This window comes from Rhinopithecus roxellana, chromosome 1 (genome assembly GCF_007565055.1).
Source record: "Rhinopithecus roxellana isolate Shanxi Qingling chromosome 1, ASM756505v1, whole genome shotgun sequence".
Classification (NCBI taxonomy): Eukaryota; Metazoa; Chordata; class Mammalia; order Primates; family Cercopithecidae; genus Rhinopithecus; species Rhinopithecus roxellana.
Window position 1 is genome coordinate 152793340 of NC_044549.1, and position 25922 is coordinate 152819261.

Below are 25922 nucleotides of genomic sequence, written 5' to 3' on the forward strand. Positions count from 1 at the left end.
AAAGCTAGGGAGAAAAGTAAGTTTGTCCATCTTTTCAAAGATTAGGGTTCCTGGCCTCTTTTAAGATTGCTTTTTATTTAAGCATTATTTCATTTAATAGTACCATGTCATAATCTCTAATGCTATATAGAAATCACAAACAAACATTTCTACATTCTAGAAGACTTATCTTAAAATATAGGGAAAGTGCTGTGCGTAAGGAAGAAGGTTAGCAGAGAGAACGAGGGAAAAATATGACAGTAATAGAAGGAAAAGTAGAGGAGAGTCAAACATTTGATTAAGCTAGCAATTAATTTAGTTCAATACGAATTCTATATAACTGTTTCTGGATTGACTTACTATTTTATCAATGTAACCATATTGATTAATTAAATCATATGTAAGCACAGACTGAGATGTGCATTTTACACCCTTGTGTCTACAGCATACATTTTGGCAGTCTCAGTTCGAGTGGCTGAGTATGACTTGGTCATGGAAACACCTGCAACTGAATAGGCTTTCCTCAAAGAATAAGGATAGTTTCTCCCAGGTCCAACACCTGTTTGAAAGAGATATAAAAATAAGTAGGACTCAGTGAACTTGGGAAAATTATAAAACACCATTTTATATGTTTTTCCTCAAAAGGAGCAAGAATATAGATAATCAAAGAAGGTATCATTTTGGAACTCTAAGAAGAACCCTAGGAGACAATTTAAGATTTTCATTCTGAAAGTTACTTTTAGGTTTAAAATTCAGCCAAGTAGATTTCCTTTTATTTTTTTCTTCATCAGGAGAGGTATTCCCTTAGGTTTTTAGGTGATATTTTTAGAAACCCAATATAACACGTTAAATTCTTTAAAAAGAAATATTTGGCTGGATCTTAGTCCACTTCTCCGTTTAACACTAAACATACATTAGGTTGAGTGGGTGAAGATATATATGTATGTATAACTGTAATACAGCAAAATATATATACATGTTTATATATAAAATTCACAACTACAACCATGTCCAATATTCAAATGTATAATAGTTATTTTAATGTATTACAATTAGATGTATATATACCTATATATGCATACAATTATAAAAGTATAATTGTATATATGTATATACACATATATGTATAATTCTAATATACATATACATACTTATATGTATTCCTACCTGTTACCATTAAAAATTCCAATTACTGTTAAAAATTCCAGTTGTTCAAGGGCAACTGAATTGTAATACTCAAACATTATTACCCAGTTAGTGTTATATTAATTGAAAAATAAAATCCACAATTACGACCATATCTAATATTCAAATGTATAATAGTTATTTTGATGTATTACAATTATACATATATACATATATGTATATATACACACATAGTATATATACATATATATACACATAATATATATATGTATATGCATATATACTATATGTGTATATATACATATATGTATATACATGTATATATATGTATATATGTATAATCGTAATACATTGAGATAACTATTAGACATTTGAATATTGGACATGCTTGTAGTTGTGGATTTTATTTTTCAATTAATATAACACTAACTGGGTAAAATATATATTTTTCAATTAATATAGCATTAACTAGGTAATAAAGTTTGAGTATTACAATTCAGTTGCCCTTGAACAATTGGAATTTTTAAGGTAATAGGAATGCAAATAAATAGCTTTTTTTTTTCTTGTGAAATGTGTTTCCACTGGATTGGGAAAAGCGATAGTGGAGGCAAGGAAGTTTGCTATTTTATTTTATTCTTACCTTTAAAAAGGTGTAAGCAGCAGGTGAGAACGGCTCCAGCCAAAAAGCAACCCAGAGACCCAGCCATTCCTAGCCAACAGGACCAACCAAATTTATATTGGATACCAAGAAATATATTGTGCAAAACCAGAGTAGAACGTTCCACATAGACATCAACAGCATACCACACAGAGCCAATGATTCCTGGGGTACCTGAAAGAAAGGGAGGATGCTACAAATAATAGGGGACATTTTCTGAATTTAAATCCAAAAATACCTGTTTACCTACCCAAAATGGCTGGCGTCATTCAGAGAGGTAAAAACAGAAACATGGATTCATGTTTCAAAGTTCAGACACTTCTTCTATCTCTTCCTTTTGCTTTCCATCTTGTATCTTTTTAAAATTTTATCTCAGTTTATACATAAAGAAAATACAAAAAGGAAATAATGCAGTGCTCATCCGTTTGTGTAAATGGAAATTTGTCGTTATGGTTTTCTTTGATTTTCTTGTCTTTCCAATGCCATGTTAGTATTGTATAAATGAAAATAGTAGAAACAAAACCAAACAAAACAGAAAAAGAATATAGTCTAACACAAACAACATAGAGCATATGTTCATGCCATACTGATTTTTTATTGTCAGTAAATACCATTATGAGTATTTAATGCTCCCTCTACCCCCTTGTGAAGCTATGCCAGCTATGTAATCAGCACCCATGTGAAAACTGTTTTTAAAGTCACTAATTTCAGTGTCTTTAAGTCAAAAACAAATAATTGAAGTAAAAATTGTTTTTATTTTCAAATAAACCTTTATCTAATACCCCCACACCATATAAGAATGGAGCAAGAAATGTTATTCCCTTTGAATACATCTCCACAGATTAGCCTCTCTAATAATTAACTGGTTTGAAATGACACCACTAGAGTCCTGGTATTTTAAAGGTATAAACTGCATGTCGAAGCCTGGATGCAGTAAAGAAATGTGGTGAGTTGGAGGACAAAACACTGTATTAAAAGAGTGTTTTTGAAACATGTAGTCTCCACACGCTCAATGTCTAGCGAAGGCAATTAGAAGAAATCAGTAATCTATATGTTGTCTAAGTCTGCTTGAGTTGGATTTTCAGTTACTTACTTCTAAATGTATGCTTACTGGTATCCTGAAGCTATATCAACATTAGTGTTAAGATCACGATCTTGCCCACCAATACCCAAATAACTGGATCTTGCTTTTCCTTCATTTCAAAATTCTGCTAGTCTGTGCTCAGTTAGATGCATGTCTTCACAAAGAATCTCTTCAGATTACGTTCTAGAGTTGTTTTACTGTCTAATGAAATAAATATTTGTTTTTTCCAAATCTAAAAAAAACAAATAAAATATGTAGTCTCCAAAAAATTTTACATTTTTTCCCCCTAGAGAGTCTGTGATACCTATTTAAATCACTATTTAACTATATTCTTCTCTTAATTGTTTAATGTAAGAACTTTAAGAAGGATCAGATAGGCCGGGCGCGGTGGCTCACGCCTGTAATCCTAGCACTTTGGGAGGCCGAGGTGGGCGGATCATGAGGACAAGAGATCGAGACCATCCTGGCCAACATGGTGAAACCCCGTGTCTACTATAAATACAAAAAGTAGCGGGCATGGTGGCGGGCACCTGTAGTCCCAGCTACTCAGGAGGCTGAGGCAGGAGAATGGCGTGAACTTGGGAGGCAGAGCTTGCAGTGAGCCGAGATCGCGCCACTGCACTCCAGCCTGGGTGACAGAGTGACACTTCGTCTCAAAAAAAAATGGACAGATAATAAACACATAACCTTTAGAAAATGCAGTATATATTGCAATAGCGTTTCTATAATACCATCATCTGCAGTTTTCAGGTAGAAATTCCTTTTCTAAAACTTCAAAAGAGATTATAGACTTTAAAAAATAAATTTTATAGCACACTAATTCTAAATAATGTTTCCAAAGCTTAGGACATGCTTTGTCTTTCAATTTAGTTATTTCTTCAGTCATTCCTATCAGGATTTTCTTCAATGACTTATTTTTTAAATATTATTTGTTTTGTTGTTTTGCGTAAGATGGGTTATTTACTGACGATGCCTCAAAAATATTCTGGAACAAAATTGCATAGCCGTAAATAATTAAATAATATTTAAATCTTAAATGAAATACATTGTATATTAAAAAGTTCAAAGCTGTCAGTAAGTGAGATATTGAAATAAATGGCTTACAGAAGGGAAGAATTCTAAATTTTTGTAACTTTATAATACAATCTGAGGATTATTAGGACGTTGACTTAACATTTCTGTGTCAAAAATCAGGGAGGCCCAAGTTTTAAGCATATAAAGGGTTAGGCAGTCAGCTAAGAGTCTGCTGTGCCCACATTGCATCTTCACATAGCAATTCAGGGTACATGTTACTACCTTAGCTTCATGCTCCTTTGCAGATTAGGAAACAGAGACATGGGTGAAGATACCACACATACATATCTCCAAGTGTTTTTAGTTCCAAACTCCATATCGATTTACTACCCCACATTGCCCGGTCAGGCTCCCACTTATATTCGCTTTGTTAGCAGACAAGATTTTTCCTGCTAACAGACAAGAAGAAGACATTATGTTGTAAAAGAAGAGGACTGGCTGGGCGTGGTGGCTCACGCCTGTAATCCCAGTAATTTGGGAGGCCGAGGCGGGTGGATCACCTGAGGTCAGGAGTTCGAGACCAGCCTGATCAACATGGAGAAACCCCATCTCTACTAAAAATACAAAATTGGCCAGGCATGGTGGCACATGCCTATAATCCCAACTGCTAGGGAGGCTGAGGCAGGAGAATCGCTTGAATCTGGGAGGTGGAGGTTGCAATGAGCCATGATTGTGCCATTGCACTCCAGCCTGGGCAACAATAGTGAAACTCTGTCTAAAAAAGAAGAAGAGGACTAAGCTTTGAAGTTGAAGACAGACTTGAATAAAGTATGATTTTGCTGTTTCACTAATAAATACTATTTAAAGTGCTTTTTGATGTGTTATTAGTCAAGCTTGACTAATAAATATGCTTGAGTAGTCTTCAGAATTTCAATTCTTTATCTGTGTCGTAAGTGGGGATAACAATATGATCCGTTTATTGTCACATTTATGAACAAATGGGTTAGCACATGGGACAACATAGGACTTGGCACAATTGTTAGTTTATTGTTAAAAAGAGTTGGTGGAGTTGGTGGAGGTGGGTACAGGTAAGGAGGTAGAAGTTTGTGGTTTACTTTAGGATTTTAACTTTAGTAATAATCACAAGATAAATTATTTTAAAACTTGAAGTTATGTAACTTTTTAAATGGCTAAAACATAGTTTTAGAGCTTTTTTCTTTCTTTCTTTCTTTCTTTTTACCCCTGAGATGGAGTCTTGCTCTGTTACCCAGGCTGGAGTGCAGTGGCGCGATGTCTGCTCATTGCAACCTCCAACTCCCGGGTTCAAGCGATTCTCCTGCCTCAGTCCCCTGAGTAGGTGGAACTACAGGTGTGCACCACCATGCCTAGATTTGTATTTTTAGTGGAGATGGGGTTTGACCATGTTGGTCAGCTGGTTTCGAACTCCTGGCCTCAAGTGATCTATCTGCCTCGGCCTCCCAAAGTGATGGGATTACAGGCATGAGCCACCACACGCGGCCTGAGAGCTTCATATTTTGTTCTGAGATATTAACAAAAGACTAATTACCTGACTTCAAAGCTAAAGTAAGCAGGACTGGTAGATGTGATCTCTAGTTTTTCAATCTAGAAAAGGAAGCCACACATAATCCAAAAATGAGCAGCTTCACCACAACACTCTCCTTCACCTCAAGTCCTTAGCAGAGTCTCCCTACCCCAGTTGCTAGTCCAGCCAGACCAGTACCTGCTATTAGTAATGTAGTTCCAGCAACAAAGCAGATGCGGACTTTAGTGTACGGCTCATCAGGGAGGAATTTCACGCAGTCAAGACCAAGGAGCAGGGTGAGAAATCCAAACCCAGCTAGAATATCTGCAGTAATCATCAGCGCTCGAGTTACCACCAGCTTCACTGGAAGACCAGGGCATATGGTTAAAGCAAAGTCAGAGGAAGGAACCATATTAACTTACAGAGATATAGCAAGAAAACCAGACAAGTAGGTAACATTAACACACCCCACTGGTAAAAGTCAGACTTTGTATGAACTTAAACATGAGTACTCCTAATGTTTAAAACTAAAAAAACGAGATTATTGACATCATTAATTGTTTTACCACAGGTTACTACTTAGTTTTGTTGGTATACTAGCAGATAGCATCCTGGTAGACAGTGGGGACTAAAGAAATGTTTTCCTTTTTGCCTCCTGCCCTGGAAAATGTCTCATTCACAAATATTGTAGCCAATTGCTGAATCGAAGGTAGCATATCTGTTCTACAAAAATTTCTTAATAAATATTGAATAAATAAATAATCACTATAATTGTTTAAAATTTTATTTAAAAATAATAATTGGTTAAAATTTGACACAGGGAAGCAGAATAAAATACTTCAAGACTTCTTGGGGTCAATTCAGGATAGAAGAAGCCATCAGGAGATCGTTAGAAGAAGGAGAGTTAGTTTGTGCTATGAAGTAGAAGATAATTTCTGGAAATTAGATCATTTTCTCTTTCAGCTATTTAAATCATGACTCTTCTTGGCCAATATTACATATTAAGCTTTCAACCTTGCATTGTCAAATGACCATATGTTAAAGCTACAGACAGTAAAAATAAGAATATATGGTAGACAGTCCAGGAAAGAAAGACCAGGAAGATGAAAGTGGAATAGTAGCAATCATCTTCTGTAGCAGAAGCATCTTCAACTGTGAAAGCCTCCAGAACTCTGAGTTACAGTTATGCTGAGCTCAACTTAGGGAAATCATATCTCAAATAGAAGGTTAATTAACTGAAATCAGAACTACTACTATTCTAGCTGGCTGATGGATAAGAGTAATAAAATGTATTCCTTTTATGGTATGGCAATTATGTTTTATTTTCATATTGATCTGGGGTTTCCTTGTATTTTAAATAATTTTTACCCAATGGTAGGTAACCTTAGGGTTTATTTGGAAACATGTTGCTTGCAAATATGCAGACAATATTCCTGAACTTAAAATAAAAAATTTATGACTCATCTGAGAGAGAAAATCAATGCATAAAATCAGTCCCAACCTCATTAATAGGTAAACATACTATTTATAATTATCTTAATATATATGAATATTTGTCTCTAAAACACAATTCATAAGATCTCAAAATTTAGCATTATTTCAGAAAATTTAAGTGTTCCAAATCTAAGACTCATTTTTCTCAAAATTGAGGAAAGCGAAAAATATGTAACCTATTAGATAATACCACTATTTCAACATATCTTCTTGATCACTAAATAGCATATACAAGCAGGCCTCCTACTCAGGGCTCTAAACCAAAAGGGCTCAGTCCTTTGGATAGCCTCCCTTGAAATTTTCCAAGTACTCTTTTGAAACCTGGGACTACCTGGGGCCAGCTATCCCATCAGGATAGGGTGGTCTGAACTCATCCAAACTCTCATGGGCCTAGATCTTCTTCCCTTCGGAATGCTCCAACTCCTATCCTACATTTAGGGTCTCCGAAGAGCTCATGGGGTGGATCAGGGGCCCCATGGCCAGCCTGGATCCAGGAAGGGATTCCTGAAAGCAGATAGGTCATGTTGGCCAGTAAGAAATTTCTTTTTCTGGAATCATGTGAGATTTGACTGTCAGAATGCTGTTAATATGCTGATTTGTGGGGACTCAAATTATCCATATCAACTGGAGCCATGACAAACATATTTGTCTGGATTAAACACCCTAAGTATACAGGACAGTGGAAAGAGTTATCTAATTGTAGTTGTATGAAAGATAGCAAAAAGTAAAAATAAAATCCTACTTCCTCATATGTAACATCCTAACCAAGAGGGCATAGATATGTCATTTTCCTAGAGTCCATTTTCATCTCTGCTGTCTTTAAAGAAGATGGAATTTTTTAAAGAAAGGTAACGGGCCGTTAGTGTCTTATTTGAAAGTAACAGGTTAAAACAGGGAAAAATGTGACGGCATAGGTCAAAGATGAAAAAGGAACATATTAAAATATAAATGGTGGTTTTCTCTATGTAGTGAGCTTATGAGTGATTATATTTTCTTCTTGTACAAATGCATATAACAGTATTTAAAAGTTTGAAATACTTAATCTTTCATTTTCTTCTCAGCTTATGAATTAAAATCCACTTTAATGAATTTTTAGAATAGGCTAAATGTTCATTCCTATTCAGCAAATAGTGTTTCTTCGTAACTATTTCACACAGAGAGGGGAAAAGAAAAGGAATTAAGAGAATCTTTTTTTAACAAAAATAAAACAAAGGCCTTATGAACTATGTTTTAAAAAATATTCCAGACACCCAACTTTTAAATAGCAGATGAAGAATTTTAGAGCACTGTTCCTTTTAAGTGCTTTCCTCTGGACTGAAATAGCAGTTCAGGGGCAAAGTCACATTCCAAGGGTTTAACTTTTTATTTATCTTGAGAAGAGAAGTTGCTTTATGGTGCCATCACCCATCATTTGCTTTGAAAGAGACTAAAACCACTTTGCTTTTATAACAGAACAGGTATTTCTTACCAGGGTTCAATGTTCTTATAAATAAATAAACACCATGGAGAAGACTAAGAGAATCAATGGTAAGATTTTTAAATATAAGAGATTTCTTTATTCATAGCAACATGGGCTCTGCTAACATGTAACTATTTGTTTATTTATTTATTTATCATTTTATTTTTGAGATGGAGTCTTGCTGTGTCTCCCAGGCTGGAGTGCAGTGGTGCGATCGTGGCTCACTGTAACCACTGCCTTCCGGATCCAAGTGATTCTCCCACCTCAGCCTTCTGAGTAGCTGGAACTACAGGCTCCTACCAACATGCTCAGTTAATTTTTTTTTCTTTTTGTTGGTATTTTTAGTAGGGATGGGGTTTCACCATGTTGGCCAGGCTGCTTTAGAACTCCTAACCTCAAGTGATCCCTTGCCTCGGCCTCCCAAAGTGCTAGGATTACTAGCGTGAGCCACTGCACCTGGCCTTAACTATAACTTAAAGCTAAAAGTAGGGAAGATAAGGGAGCTAGCTTTAATATTGCCTGTAACAGGGTGTCCCATGTGTTGGTTTTTTCTTCTACTGATCCCCACAGTCTACGTCTTTGTCTCTGGCTGTCTACCTCTTTCTGCCTCTGCCACTGTATCTTCACCTCTCTTTCTTAGCAAACCTTCAATTGAAATAACTGTAAACTTTCTATTTGAACTAAGTCATAGGTTAAAACGTCTCTGAAAAGCTTTCCACTTAACCTGTCCAGTCTAATCATGAAATTACAGCACCCTAAAGAATTCATCTTGATTAAAAAGCCATTTACTTTAAGCCTACTGTGTATGAGGCACTATGCCTAGCCCTTTGGGGGACAGAGAGATGAATAAGATAATATTTTTCCCTCAAGGAATTTACAAATATATGAGAAAAGAGAAAATGTGCTAAAGTATGTATTTAAATTCACATTTCCAAGACGAGCTCAATTTCTAACCATTTCAAACTGGACCGAGCCTTAACAATGTACAATAGAAAACAAAGCACAAAATGGAAACCCGAACTCAGTTTTCTGTCCCTTTCCATTCCTGGCAAGCAGCTAGATCTAAGGCATACGTACAGGGATGTTCCGCAAGTATGGAATCATAGTCATCGCAGGTGCGAATTCCATCAAAAGCATTGGTGACGCATTCCCACCAGAGGCCTCGGCATTTTGTGCTCACCTAGATGTCAGAGAAGACACCGTGTGAAACAATTCATGCAGGCACACTTCAGTTCTCCTTGATCAAAGGGAGAAGTTGGCTGTTGTGTTTGATAGTAAAGTAAGTGGTTACATGTGTGATCAGAGTTTCATTTACAACAAACAATGCATTTTAGAATATTTTCCCTTAAGCACTGACAATTGAAGCCTTTCTGGGTCAGGAAATGAATCCACTTCCTCAGGTAGGGTGGGGGTAGAGAAATAAGTCATGTCCAGAAGAGATAAAAACAGAACTAAATATATTTAAATATCTATATCTGCTTCCACCATTGAGTTGTGGTTATGGAAAAACATCATTTCATGTCTCTGTGCTGACATTTACTCACAAAAAAAAAAAAAAAAAAATCCATATGACAATAGATGATAACTGTTGACACCTTGAGTCTATTAGAAATATATATTGCTTCTTTATCATGAATACTGAGTTCCATGAAGAAAAATATTATTCTTATATGTGGTGTTTATAAATGTAAAATAATTAGCAAAGAAAACCAATAAATGAAAAGATACCAATAAATAAAATATATAAAGGCCCCAAGTCTTATTTCTTGCTCCAATGATATATTATAAATGCTTAAGCTATGTAATGGATGTAAGCAAATTGAGCATTAATTGCATACAACTTGACAACTGTAAACCATTTTTACTTGGAAATGACGTGCAGATGACTGTAAGCATCCACTTAGAGCTAAAAGGTACCAGTGCCCTGAACCTTCTCACACTTTATCCACAAACCGGAAGACACAGTAGATTTCTTAGAATCGTAAACATGCCAACAGAAAATAGTTTCAGATGTGCTTGATAGAGCTCACGCATATGGAACAGAGCTAACACAACTGTTTCCTCTGACTTGGTTATGGATTCAAATTACCTTGCGTATCTGGGGATAGTTTAGTAGTTTATGAGTTATCTTGGAAAACAAAAACTTAATTCTTTCCCCAAGAAAGAATAAAATAACAGAGCCGGGTGGGAAGAGGAATGCGAAGGAAGGGAGTTAAATTGCTGTGGGAAGAAAAAAACATAAAAACACTTTACTTTTGAAAATAAAATAATATTCAGGAACACATGCACTATGAAACTCTCTGCCCCATGCCGTTTTTTTGAAGCATGTTATGTGCCAAATAAAATTCTACTGCTTGCAACTTCATCGTGATTCTGAATGTTGTACCTCTAATACTACTTTATATGTAAAATACTTATCATTGGTGATAATTATTCGATACAGAGTGTATATCATGAAGCAGTTACTATTTAGCATATTATTATTTTTCTTATTTCTTAAGGGACCTCAAGAGATATTATCTATCATCCATTTTACAAATGAGGAAATTGGGGCACATGAAAGTTAAGTGATAACCCCAAGAAAGCACAGTTAATGGAGGAGATAGGGCTCAAACACAGCAGTGCGTGGGTGTGCTCCTAAGCATTGCAGTGTATTTAACAGCCATTCTTTATGATCCAACAAAGCTCACTATTGGGCATTTATTCACAGAAAAGGAAATCAGTACGTCCGCACCTCCATGCTCTTTGTGGCACTATTCACAATAGCCAAGATATGGAATCAGCCTAGATATCCAACAACAGAGCAATGGATAAATACCATGTGGTATATATACACAATGGAATGCTGTTTAGCTATTTAAAAATATGAAATTCTTTTACTCAAGTCAGCATGGATAGAACTGAAGGACATAATGTTAAATGAAGTAAGCCAGGAATAGAAAATTAAACATTGCATATTTTTATTCATATGTGGAAGCTATAAAAAGTTGATCTCGGCCGGGCGCCGTGGCTCACGCCTGTCATCCCAGCACTTTGGGAGGCTGAGGCGGGCGGATCACGAGGTCAGGAGATCGGGACCATCCTGGCTAACACGGCGAAACATGTCTTTACTAAAAATACAAAAATTAGCTGGGCGTGGTGGTGCGTGCCTGTAGTCCCAGCCACTCGGGAGGCTGAGGCAGGAGCATCGCTTGAACCAGGAAGTCGGAGCTTGCAGTGAGCCAAGATCGCGCCATTGCACTCCAGCCTGGCGACAGAGCGAGATTCCGTCTCAACAACAACAACAACACGCGGTAAAAAGCAAGACAGAGGATACTGAAGGCTGGGAAGGGTAGGGGTCAGGGAATAAGGAGAGATTTGTTAAGAGATACAAAATTGCAGCTAGATAAGAGGAATAAATTCTAGTGTTCTGTACCAGTGGTCCTCAACCCTTTTGGCACCAGGGACCGGTTTCATGCAGACAATTTTGCCATGGAACCAGTGGTTAGAGGGTTGGGGATGGTTTGGGATGAAACTGTTCCAGCTCAGATCATCAGGCTTATAAGGAGTATGCAACCTAGATCCCTCGCACGTGCAGTTCACAACAGGGTTTGCACTCCTGTGAGAATCGAATACTGCCGCTGATCTGAGAGAAGGTGGAGCTTAGGTGGTAATGCTCTCTTGCCCACTGCTCACCTCCTGGTGCGCAGCGCAGCCCAGTTCCTAAGAGGCCACGGACTGGTACTGGTGTGTGGCCTGGGAGGTGTGGACCCCTGTTCTGTAGCACTCTAGGATGGCTCTTCTTAATAATGGTATAATTTCAAATAGGTAGAAAAAGGATGTTTAATGTTTCCAACAAAAAAATATAAATGTTTGAGATGATGGCTATGCTAATTACCCTAATCTGATCACTATACATTATGTATATCAAAACATTACTATGTACCCCATTAAAAAGATGCGTATGTGCTAAAAAAAAATTTTTTTAAACAGTTAAAAGTGTTTAAAAACTTTTTTTTTTTTTGAGGCAGAGTCTCGCTCTCATTCCCCGGCCTGGAGTGCAATGGCGTGATCTCAGCTCACCGCAACCTCCACCTTCTGGATTCAAGTGATTCTCCTGCCTCAGCCTCCCGAGTACCTGGGATAACAGGCATGGGCCACCACGCCAGGCTTTTTTTTTTTTTTTTTTTTTTTTTTTTTTTTTTTTTTTTTAGTATTTTTAGTAGAGATGGGGTTTCTCCATGTTGGTCAGGCTGGTCTCGAACTCCCGACCTCAGGTGATCTGCCCACCTCGGCCTCCCAAAGTGCTGGGATTACAGGCGTGAGCCATCCTGCCCAGCCTAAAAACATGTTTTTAAAAATAATTTCAAATCCATTTTAAGATAAAGTAATCCAGAATTGGGTATTGGATGATAGCTTTGGGTGAAGTAAGCCCTAACTTGAATCTCATCCCAAGGCTATTATTCTGCAAACTTCACCTTGGCATGTTCTTCTTTAGGTTTAAGTTGGAAACAATGTCATGGACTTTCTGGAGGATTATCTGACCCTGTGTAACACAGAAACCAAAAAATCTAATGATAAACAGCTATCTTGTGAAATTCAACACATAAATTTCTAAATAATGTGAACATCTAAATTCATATGTGCATTACACAGAAATTAAATTTACATATGCATTAAATATTAAATATAGATTGACACTCTTACTATGTATGTTGTAACCTTGAGGAAGATCTTACCTTTTTTGTCCCTCAATCTCTTTATCTGTATATAGGATGGTTATGAGAATTAAAAATTACAAATATACACACAATACAAATGATATGCTCGATACATAAAAATAGTGGTAGTAACATGCTTAAACATCATAATGACTTGAGTAGTGGCTGTGTTAGGCTTTACTAACTAACCACAGTGAAGGTAGAGAAAGAGGGTGGTCTTCAGAAAGATATGTCCACATTCTTACCACCAGTATATGACCTTATTTGGAAAAAGGATCTCTGAAAATGTAACTGAGGACCTTGAGATCATATTGGGTTATCCAGGTGGGCTGACAAGTTTCATTAGAAGAGACACACGGCAGGAGAGAAACAGACAGAAAAGAAGGATGCAATGTGACCGCTGAGGCAGAGATTGGAGGGAGATACAGCCACAAGTCAAGGATGCCTACAGCCACAAGTCAAGGATGCCTACAGCCACCAGAAGCTGGAAGAGGCTAAGAACGGATTCTTCCAGAACTTTCAGGGGCACCGCAGACTTGCCAACTTCTTGATTGTAAGCTTTCAGCCTCCAGAACTGTGAGAGAATAAAGTTATCTTTTGTTAAGCCACCGAGTTTATGGTCATTTGTTACGGCAGCTGTAGGAAACTAGTATATTGGAGACGGCTTGTACAGAACTGCTATATCATAACAGAAAACAGAACAGAAAATCTTCTCAAAGCTGGCTGCCCCTCAGTCTCTTAATTAACAGGAACACACTGCATCTGGTTCACTTTAGCTCGAGCTAGGTGATAAGAGTTTGAAGCCACTGTGCTGTAAATCAGACAGCAACTATCCACAATTTCTTACTAAGCCAGCCACTGAAACAAACTAGCCTACTATGGTCATTCCTGTTATATGTGACATTATTTAGAAAGTGATCTGAAATGCATATTCAAAAAGTCTTATTTTACACTAATAAGAGTATTTCTATCTTGCCAAAATAGTTCAGTAGTGGTATCAGTTTCAAGGCTATTGATCATTTACCTGCAATGACCATATTTAGAAAAGCAATGAGCTCATTAGAGAAAACAAGGAATCCAATTTCATTAGGTATTAATGCTCAGGGGCACACTATTAGATGGCTTGGTATTCACACTCAGTTAAGGTACGTGAGAATAGTGGCTGTAATTAACTAAACTTCTGCGTTAATATAGCACTTACAGGAGACACCCTTAAAGGTGCCTTTGTGCAAAAAAGACAAGGTTAAAATTTTTCATGTTTTTTATTATATTTAGGAATGCTCTCTGGTATAATTTATTGTCTTCATTTACTTATTCCTCTGTTGTAAAATCGCTTATTAGAAACTAAAAAGCAAGCAAATCTAAGTTCTTGAAAATTTTAAGACAGGGTTCTTAAAAAGCAGACTGATGTTTAAAATATTACAGTTAACCTTTCTTAAAGGGTAAAAACTGCAAATATTAAGTAATAACTTTTAATCTGACAGAGTTGTCTGAAATAGAGGATTCTAAATTTAAAATTTATCCTTCTAACATGCAACTTATATATTAATAAATAACATTAAAACAATGCTAATTTATATATTATTTCAATGAATATCTATTGTTCCTAAAAGTGAAGGGTGGGTTACCTCCTAAATGGAGAGAAGTAGCTTTATTTAAGGTATGACAATAAAGTAGAAGTCACAAGCATGAGGAAAGCAAACAAATCTCTTAATTAGTTGCCAATAAAGTATAGAGATTTTACAGAACAGTTCAGATATCAGGATTCCCTTACAAACTTGGTCTGTCTGGGTACCTGAACTCACCAGTCTCACGACGCAACAACTAGCAAGAAAGAAGTGGCTGCTCCCATTTAGGTGGGGCTTGGGCTCACCAGGCTCCCCACAGATCCTGCCCAACCTGCCTCTCTCATGAATGCTGGCTACTTGGTTCCTTAAGGCATTGGAGTTTTCTCCTCCTGGTATATATTAATTATGCTAATGAGAATAACTCCCCTTGCTCTCAACCTGTCAAACTTCTACTTATTATTTAAGCCTCATTTTAAAGACTTCTGTGTTTCCATTAGCCTCCCCACCACCCAAGTTTCTCTAGCTGGCATTTATCATTTTCTACCCTGAAATCTGACAGGAAGTTGTCCGTATGATTATAGTATTTAAAATATTGCATTATCTTTTGTATGTGCAATTATAGGCCATCTGTCATTCTTCAAACTATATTTATTAAATGCCTGTTATTTACTAGTCAACATGCTGACTATATTAATGCTGGAGATACAGCGAAGATAAAGACAAACATGGCAGCTGGCTTCAAGGAGTATACAGTCTCTTACTCTTAGTACATAATAGGTGCTTAATAAATGTTTATTGAGAATAAGAAAATCTCAGTTTTTCAATCAATTCATATTAACTCTCATTGGAAGTTTGGAGTAGAGAATGGTTGTTATATGCACAGTTGCTACTTAATACATGCAATTTCTACTTGACTACATAAACAAAAACAGCTAAATCCAGAAGCTGAAGAATTATGATTTAGACTGAAGAGCTTACATTGATTTGGTGTCATTCTGGACCTTGTTTACTCAGCTGGCTCTGGAAAGTGTTTACTACAGCACTAAAAATGAGTAATGTCACTTAAAAGTGTTAGGAAACCATAGAGATGATGACTCTTCCCGGTTGAGTTATAGTGGCATAAATTAGTTCCTTGATCCTGGGATTTCTTATTCTGGACTCTGTAGCAGTTTCCCATTAAGACGTCTCTATCCTAGTCTTTCCCAGTTTCTCTTTTCTTATCAGTCTTGAAATATAATCAGCAACAATTTTGCCTGCCTTGTCTTTTTTATATATCTTTTGAGAATTAGAAACACTCAGAAATACTTGAGAATTAGAGACATTGAACAATGTCCAGCATTTATCTCTTCTCTAGTAACATAGGAAATCATGTCTGTGTGTGTATCTATCCATCTATCTATTATCTGTCTATCTATCTATCTATCTATCTATCTATCTATCTATCTATCTATCTATCTGCAGAGAGAGACAGTAAATATACAGAGTAGATTTTGTAAATGTTTATTGTTGTTATCCACTATCAAGCAAGATTTTTCTTTGTCAATATTCATTAAGATTGTAAGTGTACAGACAACTAAAAGTAAAATAAGCTATTAAGATATATAATTTTAAAAAACCACCTTACATATACAAACTATAAGAATTTATAATTTTCACACCACTTTACCATCCATGTGCTAATATATTTTAACATTGAAGATGTAACTTTCCTGCTTAGATACCTACTTAGTACTTACTTAATATATTTATTAAGATGCAGAAGTTTTAATAATATTGTAGTAAATAATGTTTGACCACTAAAACTGGAAATATTTTCAATTTCAACATAAAATGCATTTGAATTTTCAACTAAGATTCTGAACATTTTACTTTTACATTTTATTTTATATTTTTTACTATCCCAGGGCCTAAATGGAGTCACTACAGGCCTTAATAAAGATGAGGGAGCAAGACTAAAATAATCATAATCAGTGTTGCCTTTTCTTTTTACTTTATATCCTATATTTATAAGATATGAAAGAAAAACATGACTTTATTGGCTAAAATTTGTTTTGGTTCTGGTTATTTGTGGAGCACTGGCTAGAGGTATAGATCATAAGAAATGGGGTAATGCCAACTGAGTAGAAAAGTAAAATTTTGTGTTCTTCACAGGTATATGACCTAAGTTATGTATCTCAACTTTCTAAATATTTTCATTTTAACATTTTTAAATGTTTACATACATTAAAATGTTTTCCTTTTAAAAGTATGGCATTACAACTTTGCAATGATTATTGCCCAGTGATAAGGATCACAATTTATGTTGAACGAATTATTACAAATTATCAATTTCTTTTTTCTCTCTCTTTTTTTATTTCTCTCTTCAAAGCACCAAGCAAAAAGCCACATTCTCTAGCCCAGAATATACTCTTCATCAACCTTATTAGATATCCCAAGAATCAGATTTTTATTCCAATTTTATTTTTAAAAATGAGCCAAACACATATCCTGAAAATATTCAAATTATAGCAAGATATAAAATCCTGCTTTTTTAAAAAGTGGTCATTTCATTACAGACACACTTCTTACTTGAGGTTCAATGTGAGATTTTCAATAATCACCTCATATTTTATTATTAATATATTCATTCTTTTAACAAGTAGAATAAGTATGTTCCTGGGTGCTCTGTCAACTCATGTGAGCAAATGCATCATGAGTTCACATTAATGTACGTCAGTGCTAGGTGCTTAGGAAATCATGAGATGAATATGAGAATATCTGTTGCCTCAAACATCTGCTGAAAGAGTTTGAAATCAATTGGAAAGTTAAAACAAGTATATAATCAAAGGGCAAGCTGGATATAATAATTTTATGATTTACTTTATGTTTAAAAGAATTGTAATATTATTAATGCAAATAGAAATTCCAGAAGATAATCTGATTATAGAGATAAAATAAATATTAATGTGAGCAACTTTGTTTCGAGGTAATACAATTTTAATCATACTAGTGCTGAGTATACAGCAGATTCTCAATAAATAATTAACAAAGATGGACTGAAAATGAAATCTTCTTGTGAAGACACTTTTTCCTTTTTATAATTGAGAGATCAGTAACTGCTGTGTGAAGAAACTATTTCAGTGTAAACAATTAAGAATTACATATCTTGTAGTTAACATATTAACAATGCTATTATCTCATAATTTATTTTCTTTGTCAAATGCGAGCATTTGATAAATAACCGTCACTGTTTCACTTACTGTCTGTCTTATTTCCCTGGTCAGACAAAAAGGAAATAGATGTAAATATAAAAATGGGCGGCCGGGTGCGGTGGCTCACACCTGTAATCCCAGCACTTTGGGAGGCCGAGGCAGGCGGATCACCTGAGGCCAGGAGTTCGAGACCAGCCTGGCCAACAAGGTGAAACCCATGGTGAAACAAAAAATACAAAAAAAATTAGCCGGGAGTGGTGGCACTTGTAGTCCCGGCTACTCGGGAGGCTGAGGCAGGAGAATCGCTTGAACTCAGGTGGTGGAGGCTGCAGCGAGCCGAGATCATGCCACTGCACTCCAGCCTGTGCTACAGAAAGAGACTGATAAAAAAAAAAAAAAAAAAAAAAAAAAAAAAAAAAAAAAACAGCAAACGACAGCTTTACAGAAGTAAACAAAATTTCTCCAAGAGAAGCAATACCAAAAATAGGAATAGAATTTAAATCTGCTATTTCTCTGTTCAGCAAACATTATGCAAAATGTCATCTCCTTCTCCAGAACAAAAACAAACCAATAAACTGCAAATAGACAATAATATATCTAATATTTATTGGCTGATTCATATCTGCCTGCTACTGTGGCAAATGCTTTAGAGACACAAGCTCATTTAATTCTCACAAGAAAATTATGATGTGTGTATTATTATTCTCTCATTACTGAATAGGAAATGCGGTTTACAGCTACTTAAGAGTCTGTCTAAATTTGTACAGCCACTGCCTGGTAAGGTGGGATTTAACCTCAGCTCCCTCTGATATACAGTTAAATCTGTAAACTTCTCCACTGTAAAGAATTGTGTTCCTACCTCTAAGTATTGTATAATAAGCTAAGCGGAAAAAAATACTAGGATGGTTCAGGGACATTGCTCCATGAAGATTTCTATATAGCTACTAATTTTCATTCATGTAAGCTCTTGGTGAATAATCACCAGCCCTCCAACTGCCCCAGATCAGAAAGGCAGATTTCAGCTTTGACTCTCTCTCCTCATCACCTACTTTCCCACTTGCAGTCAATTATAACTCTCATCAATTTGACATTTTTAGAGTCTCCCATATTTCATATTTCTTCACGCTTGCTGCCACTCAAGTTCAAATCACTATTGTTTCCCTTCTGGTCTATAATAAAAGTCTCCTAGTTGTTCTCCCCACACCTCATTTTACCCTTCCAATCTCTCCCCACAGATAGCCAGAATGATTAATCTTTCTAAAATACATGTACATATTGCTTACAGCAACAAACCCTTGCCTATGGTATAAGATCTATATTTTACATGCTATGCAAAACTTTTGATGACCCAACCCCTATATTCTTTTCTCTAAACTGGAAATTCTTACTGTGATGAAATATATGAAATACCACAAACATGCAGTGCTCTTGTACCTTGATCTCAGTTCCTGCCATTTCCTGAGTTTGGAATACTCTCTACTTCTCCTGCTTCACTCACCTGTTCTTCAAGTCCTAGTTTAGATATCTCTTCTTTTGGGTAGCTTTCACTGGTTATCCAAGACCAAGTGAGCCACCTGCTTAGGGTTTTCATTATCATAGTATCTGCTACATCATGCTATAACTGTCGGTTCACCTATTTGTCCCACTGACTACACTGGGAGCAGCCTAGAGAGGCTCCAGGTCTCATCCTACTTCATAACCCTGTACCCACCATGGTTCCAAGTATACAGAAGTTGTCAAAGATTATTTGTGAAATGACAAAACATAGAAAGAAAAGAGAGAGAAATGCAGGGATAAAGAGATGAAGGAGAAAGGGAAAGAAAGAAAAAGAAGGATATAGGAGGAAAAGAGAAGGAGGTAAGAAAAGGGAGGAAAAGAGAGAGGGGAAATAAAGAAGAAGAAAGGAACAAGGAAATGGAGGAGAAAGAGAAAAAAGTTGGAATGAAGGAAGGGAGAGTGTATGAAGTTACAGAACAATGGAGGACACTCCCACTAGATTCCCAATGGAAATGCCTGGGGAAGCACCAGACACCACCAGTCCATTATGAATGTCCAACTCTCTGGAGTTTCAGACAGTCATGGAGACCTGATGTTAAAAAAAAAAAAAAAAAAAAAAAAAGACTGAAAAGGACCTTAGAAACAACTGAGTTCAACTATATAATTGAAAAAACTGAGCCAAAGACAAGAAATGACTTGCTTAATAGAAGACAGTTAATAAGGCTTAAGATGCAAACACACTGCTTGAAAAATCTCAAAACCCAAATTCTCTTCTCCCCATCAGTCTTCTCAGAGAAACAAATGAATCAATAATGACTCATTTGTCATTATTGGTCAAGGAGCAGGATGGCAGCTGAGGGTCTCTAGTCACTGATTTAGGGTTGTGCACATTGCAATTCTGTGTGCTATTTTCTTTCCTAACATTTTCACCCAATACAAAGAACTTCATTCGAGATAGGTAGAGTGTGGTAGGCAAAAAGAATATCTGAGCTTTTTCTGCCTCCTGCTTTGTGTTACTCACTTTACTCCTCTAACAAGCCCTGAGCTTTTCCTCACTTTGCACTTTTGCCACTTTGTCCCCTTATCTGAAAGGCCCCTGCTGCCATTTCTACAATTTGAAATGCTTTACATTGTTTCAAGGCTTTGCTCAAATGCCTTTTCTTTCATGAGATCTGCTTCAATGTCCCTGATAGGAAGTGATCATTGTATATTTTCTTCCCCAGTGATACCTCGCTTATTTCTTTCTCAAAATATGAATTTATTTATGCTTTTTATTACTAGTTTCATGTGTATCTTTGTTTTCCCCTCATTAAATGTGCACTCCTGAAAGGCAGAAGCCATTTTTGCTTTATCTTTGTCTCTTCTAGTAGGAGTAGCATCATTCCTTTTATATTTATAATTGCATATATTTTTTATATTGAATTGAACCACAAAACTCTTCTAACTCCCATGCTAACATCATCCAAAAATACTAAAAACAAACAAACAAACAAACAAACAAAAAACTAGAAAAGTATAATACTCCTTCTTATTTAAATTGTCTATTGGTATTCCTTTTTTTTTCCCAAAAAATCAAAACAAAACAAAACACTTGTTTCATTGACTTTTGTCCAACAATTGATTAAAGTGAGCTGTTGTGGTGGTTCACTCCTATAATCCCAGTACTTTAGGAGGCTGAGGCAAGAGGATCACTTGAGACCTGGAGTTGGAGGCCAGCCTAAAGAACAGAGAAGAAAGTCCTTGTTCTTACAAAAAAATTTTAAAATTAGCCAGTTGTAGCAGCATGCACCTGTAGTCCTAGCTACTAGGGAGGCTGAGGTGGGAGGATCACTTGAGCCTAGAAGCTTGAATCTGCAGTGAGATATGATCGCACCAGTACACTCTAGCCTGGGTGACAGCATGAAACCCCATCTATAAAAAAAATAAAAATAAAAACATAAAGTAAGTTGTTATATGGACCAAAGGTGATATATAAATGAGGATGGGGGGGCAAGAAAAGAGAAGAGCAATTGAGCTAGTATAAGAACCTTCAAATTTGTGGATAATATAACTTTCTATGCTGGCCTGTTGAAGTAGCAATTATAAGAGATTTTTGTCTCTTTAAAAATATTGACAACTAAAGAGATTGCTGAAAGAGGAGGCCGGATTTGTTACAGGATTCTTCTTCTTCTTCTTCTTCGTTTTTTAGATGGAGTCTCGCTCTGTCGCCAGGCTGGAGTGCAGTGGCACAATCTCGGCTCAGTGCAACCTCCTCCTCCCTAGTTCAAGCGATTCTCCTGCCTCAGCCTCCTGAGTAGCTGGGACTACAGGTGCATGCCACCATGCCCAACTAATTTTTGTATTTTTGTTAGAGATGGGATTTCACTATGTTGGCCAGGATGGTCTCAATCTCTTGACCTTGTGATCTGCCTGCCTCAGCCTCCTAAAGTATTGGGATTACAGGTGTGAGCCACCACGCCTGGCCTCTTCCTTTAAATGTGAAGGCTTCTTGGGAATATTATAGCAATACATTTTAAGTATGGGAAATAAGAAGGAAGCTAAGAAATATTAACTATTTTTCAAGGTTAGCAAGGGTTTACTTGAGGTGTGTAACCTGGACTGCTCCTTCCATTCATTTTAACTAGAAGAATTATTTCATGGGATAGATGGCAAATTGGTTGGTTGTACTAAAATGAGAGAAGACACTTTAAATTCCAGGACTCTCAATCTCTCTCTCAGCAAGGTTTGACCCTTTCTAAAACTATTTCTTATCAAATGAAGTTAGCAGTTATGTCAGCTTAAGCAGAAAGACTTTTAAATTGTTTTAGAAAATATTTTAACAATGCCCCTAAATGGGATTTTACTTTTTTTGCATTTTAAAAAACATAATTATAATTATGCTCAAGTTCACCATATTTCTTATTCATCAGCTACCACTGGCCGTCTAGATAATGGCAAACTAATGACAGCAGAACATTTTATCTGTACTTTTCCCTGAGCACTGTCCAAAGGGCATTTATTTCATTCTCTGCATATATTCGTGGCCAGATAAAATGCATCACTGGGCTCACTTATAGCAGACACCCTTTACAGTAGTTCAATTCTATCACAATTTTTGGAAATGTAATTTTCTAGCATTAAAGAGGTATTCATAACTCCATTCGTTTTGAAATGCCATGCTGAAGTCAGAGGAAAATTAAAAGCAAGAAAAAGTGAGTGGTAAAAATAATGCACAGCAAAATAGAATGATTATTACTTTCCATTTGGAACTCCAATTTGAGAGTTTAATAAAGAAAATTAGAAGAAAAATATATAAACTCACTCAAGTATCTTTGCTAAACTTTACAGAGGTGACATTATAGCATTTGCTAGGGTAAATTGTTCCCTTCAGGATGCACAGTAAAAAGCAAATTGTTTTGCTATATACTCCTTTTTCTGAGCTCTTGAAATATTGTTTCTTTTTCTTACCTGTATTTTCCTAAGCCTCATTAATGAACAGCAGCTAATTCTGAAGATTTGGTTTTTTACTCAGTTCTGCCTCTCTCAGATTCCTGTGGCCACAGGTAATGCTTTTGAACTTCAAAATTTCTTCTTTCTGAGCTTCTCCAATGAGAAAAATAAAATCCTCAAACGTGAACCCACTCACTCATCTTTTGCATAGTAGTCAGTTCCCTAGAGCAACTCATTTTAAGGGAGGATTTAAGTCCATGCCTGTCCCCTGTACATTGGGATGCACTGGAAAGACCTTTTCTCCCTCAAAATATTTTCTTTTACTTGGAAATCATTAAGATAATGTTTTTTCCTATTGCATGTTAATTGGGTAGGTTTTGCATGCCTTGCATTTTCTTCCTCAATGTTTTAGATTATTAATACTCCTTTAAAAAGTCTATCACACTATTCTTAATGCTGTCATCAAGAGTAACAAATTTATCTTAGAAAAAAGGGTGGTAACGAAACGTTACTCAATTTGATATATGCAGCAATGGAAGATGTGAATTTCTGGAGGTCTCAGTAGCAGAGATAATTTAATTACCCTTCTGCAAATTTATCCTTATGAAAAAAAAAAGAGGAACTCTTTAGTAACTTCATCTGTTTAATGGGATAACAAGACCTACCTCATAAATTAACTATGAGGATTAAATGAGCTGACAATGTAAAGACTCAACAAATAGTCAGTCCATGTTGCCTATTTTTGCTATCATTAGCCTTAGTAAAGATACTGAATGGTGTATATGGCAGGTGGACTTAGCGCGAATTTGGGCTGGCCTGGGTCACGAAAAGAAGTTGCTATCTTCTTACCTCCAGAGAGTCATCAGCATTCACCATCCAACAGTCAGTCCAGGTGGCCACAATCAAAAACCCAGTAGAGAAAAAGGCAAAGAAGCAAGCGATGTATTGAAGAAGATCCCTCATTGTGGCAAGCAGCCCATCCAGTTGGCAACATGGGCAGACACCAGCCCTGACCCCACTTAGGTGGCGAGTGTCAGTCTTCTGTGTTTCTGGTACCTGGGGATGTGAAAATGCTGGTCTTTTACTTTTTCTCACACCCTGCCGCAGGTGTCTTGAGTTGCAGTAAGAATATTACAAACAGGCTGTAACCAACAGTGGGGTCCTGGAGGTTATTATCCGAAGCAACCAGCCTCCAATCAGAAGCCAGGTCAGTGCAAGGGCTGAATGTGTTTCGGGTGGGGGAGAGAGGAGTTCTGTAACGTTTTCTGACCCACTGTGGGCTAGTGGTGCCCAGCAGACCAAGTGCCAGTGCCAAGACAGGGGAAGGAGGAAGGGTCCCACCCCATGCTGGAACCTGTAAACTGATCCTTCTTAGGCCCTCAAGGAGAGTGAACTATTCTCCCCCTCAGAAGAAGGCTACATGGTTGACTGAGTGTTATTTTATTGTTAGGACTATTTTAATATTCACTGACTACCTTAGACAGACAGGCCACTGGCGAAACTATGCTAAACAAGTGCTTGCTCAAGGGAGTTTGCATTCCAAAGTGTTGTGTAGAACAGCCCCATGAAGGATTTGTAGCACCTGGGCGGCAGGGACAGCCAGGGCTCCCACCCTTTCAGCATCGTAGAATGGGAACAAGTGTGCATTTTAATGCAGACAGCTCTGGGTGGAAATCCTTGCTCTGAATTTATGGTCTGAGAGCCCTTGGGCTGTAGTTTCTGAAAATGCATGCATTCATATTTTCTTTATATAATGTTTGTTCTTCATATGAGGAATAAAAGATATTGTGTCTGTAAGTCACTTAGAATAGTGTCTGTCAATAATAGCTAAATGGAAAATATTAACATGACTAAGAATTTCATATATTATTACTTTTCCCTCATGGACCAACGTTTGAAAACGTGTCTAATAAAGAAAAAAAAAACTGTTACGTTAGGAAGAAAGTTTGTTCCTTTTTTGTAAAAAAAAAAAAAAAGTTTTTAATATAGAACAGGGGCAACTGGAATTTTACCTGTATCTGAATAGGTATCCTTAATGGGTCTAAAAATTCCATAACCAATACTCTTTAATATGCTTCAAAAAGCACATATATCAACATTTTCTCTTCATCAGGTAGACTTCTAGATACTAAAATAAAATTTTTGAATGAGAACAGTGAAAACAAAGCTGATGATTCTTAATGTAGGAGAGAATGTCAAAGGGGAGACAGAGTGAGAGAAAGAAATTGGGAGGGAGAGAAAGAAAGGAGCAGATAAAAGTTGAGAAATAGGTAATTACTCTGGAATGAATCAGCTACTAAGATATTTATTTTACTGACAGGTCATAAGAGGATTACATTTTTCCATTTGAAAATTATTTGATCACAATATATAGTATAAAAGGCTAAAATCAGTACTGATAAATCATTATTACAATAATAAACTTTTGTGACTAAACTTTGTTTATTTCTAATTTTAATTCATTTTACTCAAGTATATAAAATGTAAATTTAAACGTAAAAGCTGCATGGAAAACCATAGGTGGAATAGAAGCTTAATTATTTCTATATACAGGGTCTACAGTGCCACCCCTCAATCCAGAGTTTCCCTTTTGAGGTTTCAGTTACCAGTGGTTAATTAAGGTCTGCAAAAATTACATGGAAACTTACATGGATAAACAATTCATCAGTTGTAAATTGAGCACTGTTCTGAATAGCGCGATGAAATCTCGAGCCATCTCACTCCACGTGAGACATCAATCATCCCTTTGGCCAGCGTTTCCACACTGTATGCACTACCCACCCCTTAGTCACTTAATAGCTGCCTTAGTGATCTGACCTACTGTGGCGTATAGAGTGTGTAGGGTCCCGTACTGTCCTTCGTTTCTGACATCCACTGAGGGTCTTTGAACATATTCCTCAAGGAGAAGGGGGGATTACTGTACACATTAGCAATTGTTATAACTAGTCTGTGAGGTACATCACAGATGCTTTTATTTTACTTATTTTATTTAACAGTTGGGGAAAAAACATACCTGTTTTTTAAGGGCTCATTCAAAGAATGTCATTGCCCATGGAATACATACACCCACACATGCTGCTTTGGTGAGTCACAGAGAATCTTTCCCTATGCCCTAAAATCTAAAATGCTATGAAGATTTACTCTGTTGATCCAGGAGAGC

General features: G+C 36.5%; 1 protein-coding gene across 1 annotated transcript; it reads right to left on the reverse strand.

The window, feature by feature from the left end:
• Positions 1-400: 400 nt before the first annotated feature.
• Positions 401-24177, reverse strand: CLDN16 (claudin 16). The gene is made up of 5 exons (XM_010385846.2): positions 23612-24177; positions 9455-9557; positions 5623-5787; positions 1766-1957; positions 401-538 (listed from the first exon to the last, which is right to left on the reverse strand). The coding sequence occupies exons 1-5, from the start codon at positions 23723-23725 to the stop codon at positions 405-407; spliced, it is 708 nt and encodes a 235-aa protein (XP_010384148.1). The 5' UTR covers positions 23726-24177; the 3' UTR covers positions 401-404.
• Between the last annotated feature and the right edge of the window lie 1745 nt (positions 24178-25922).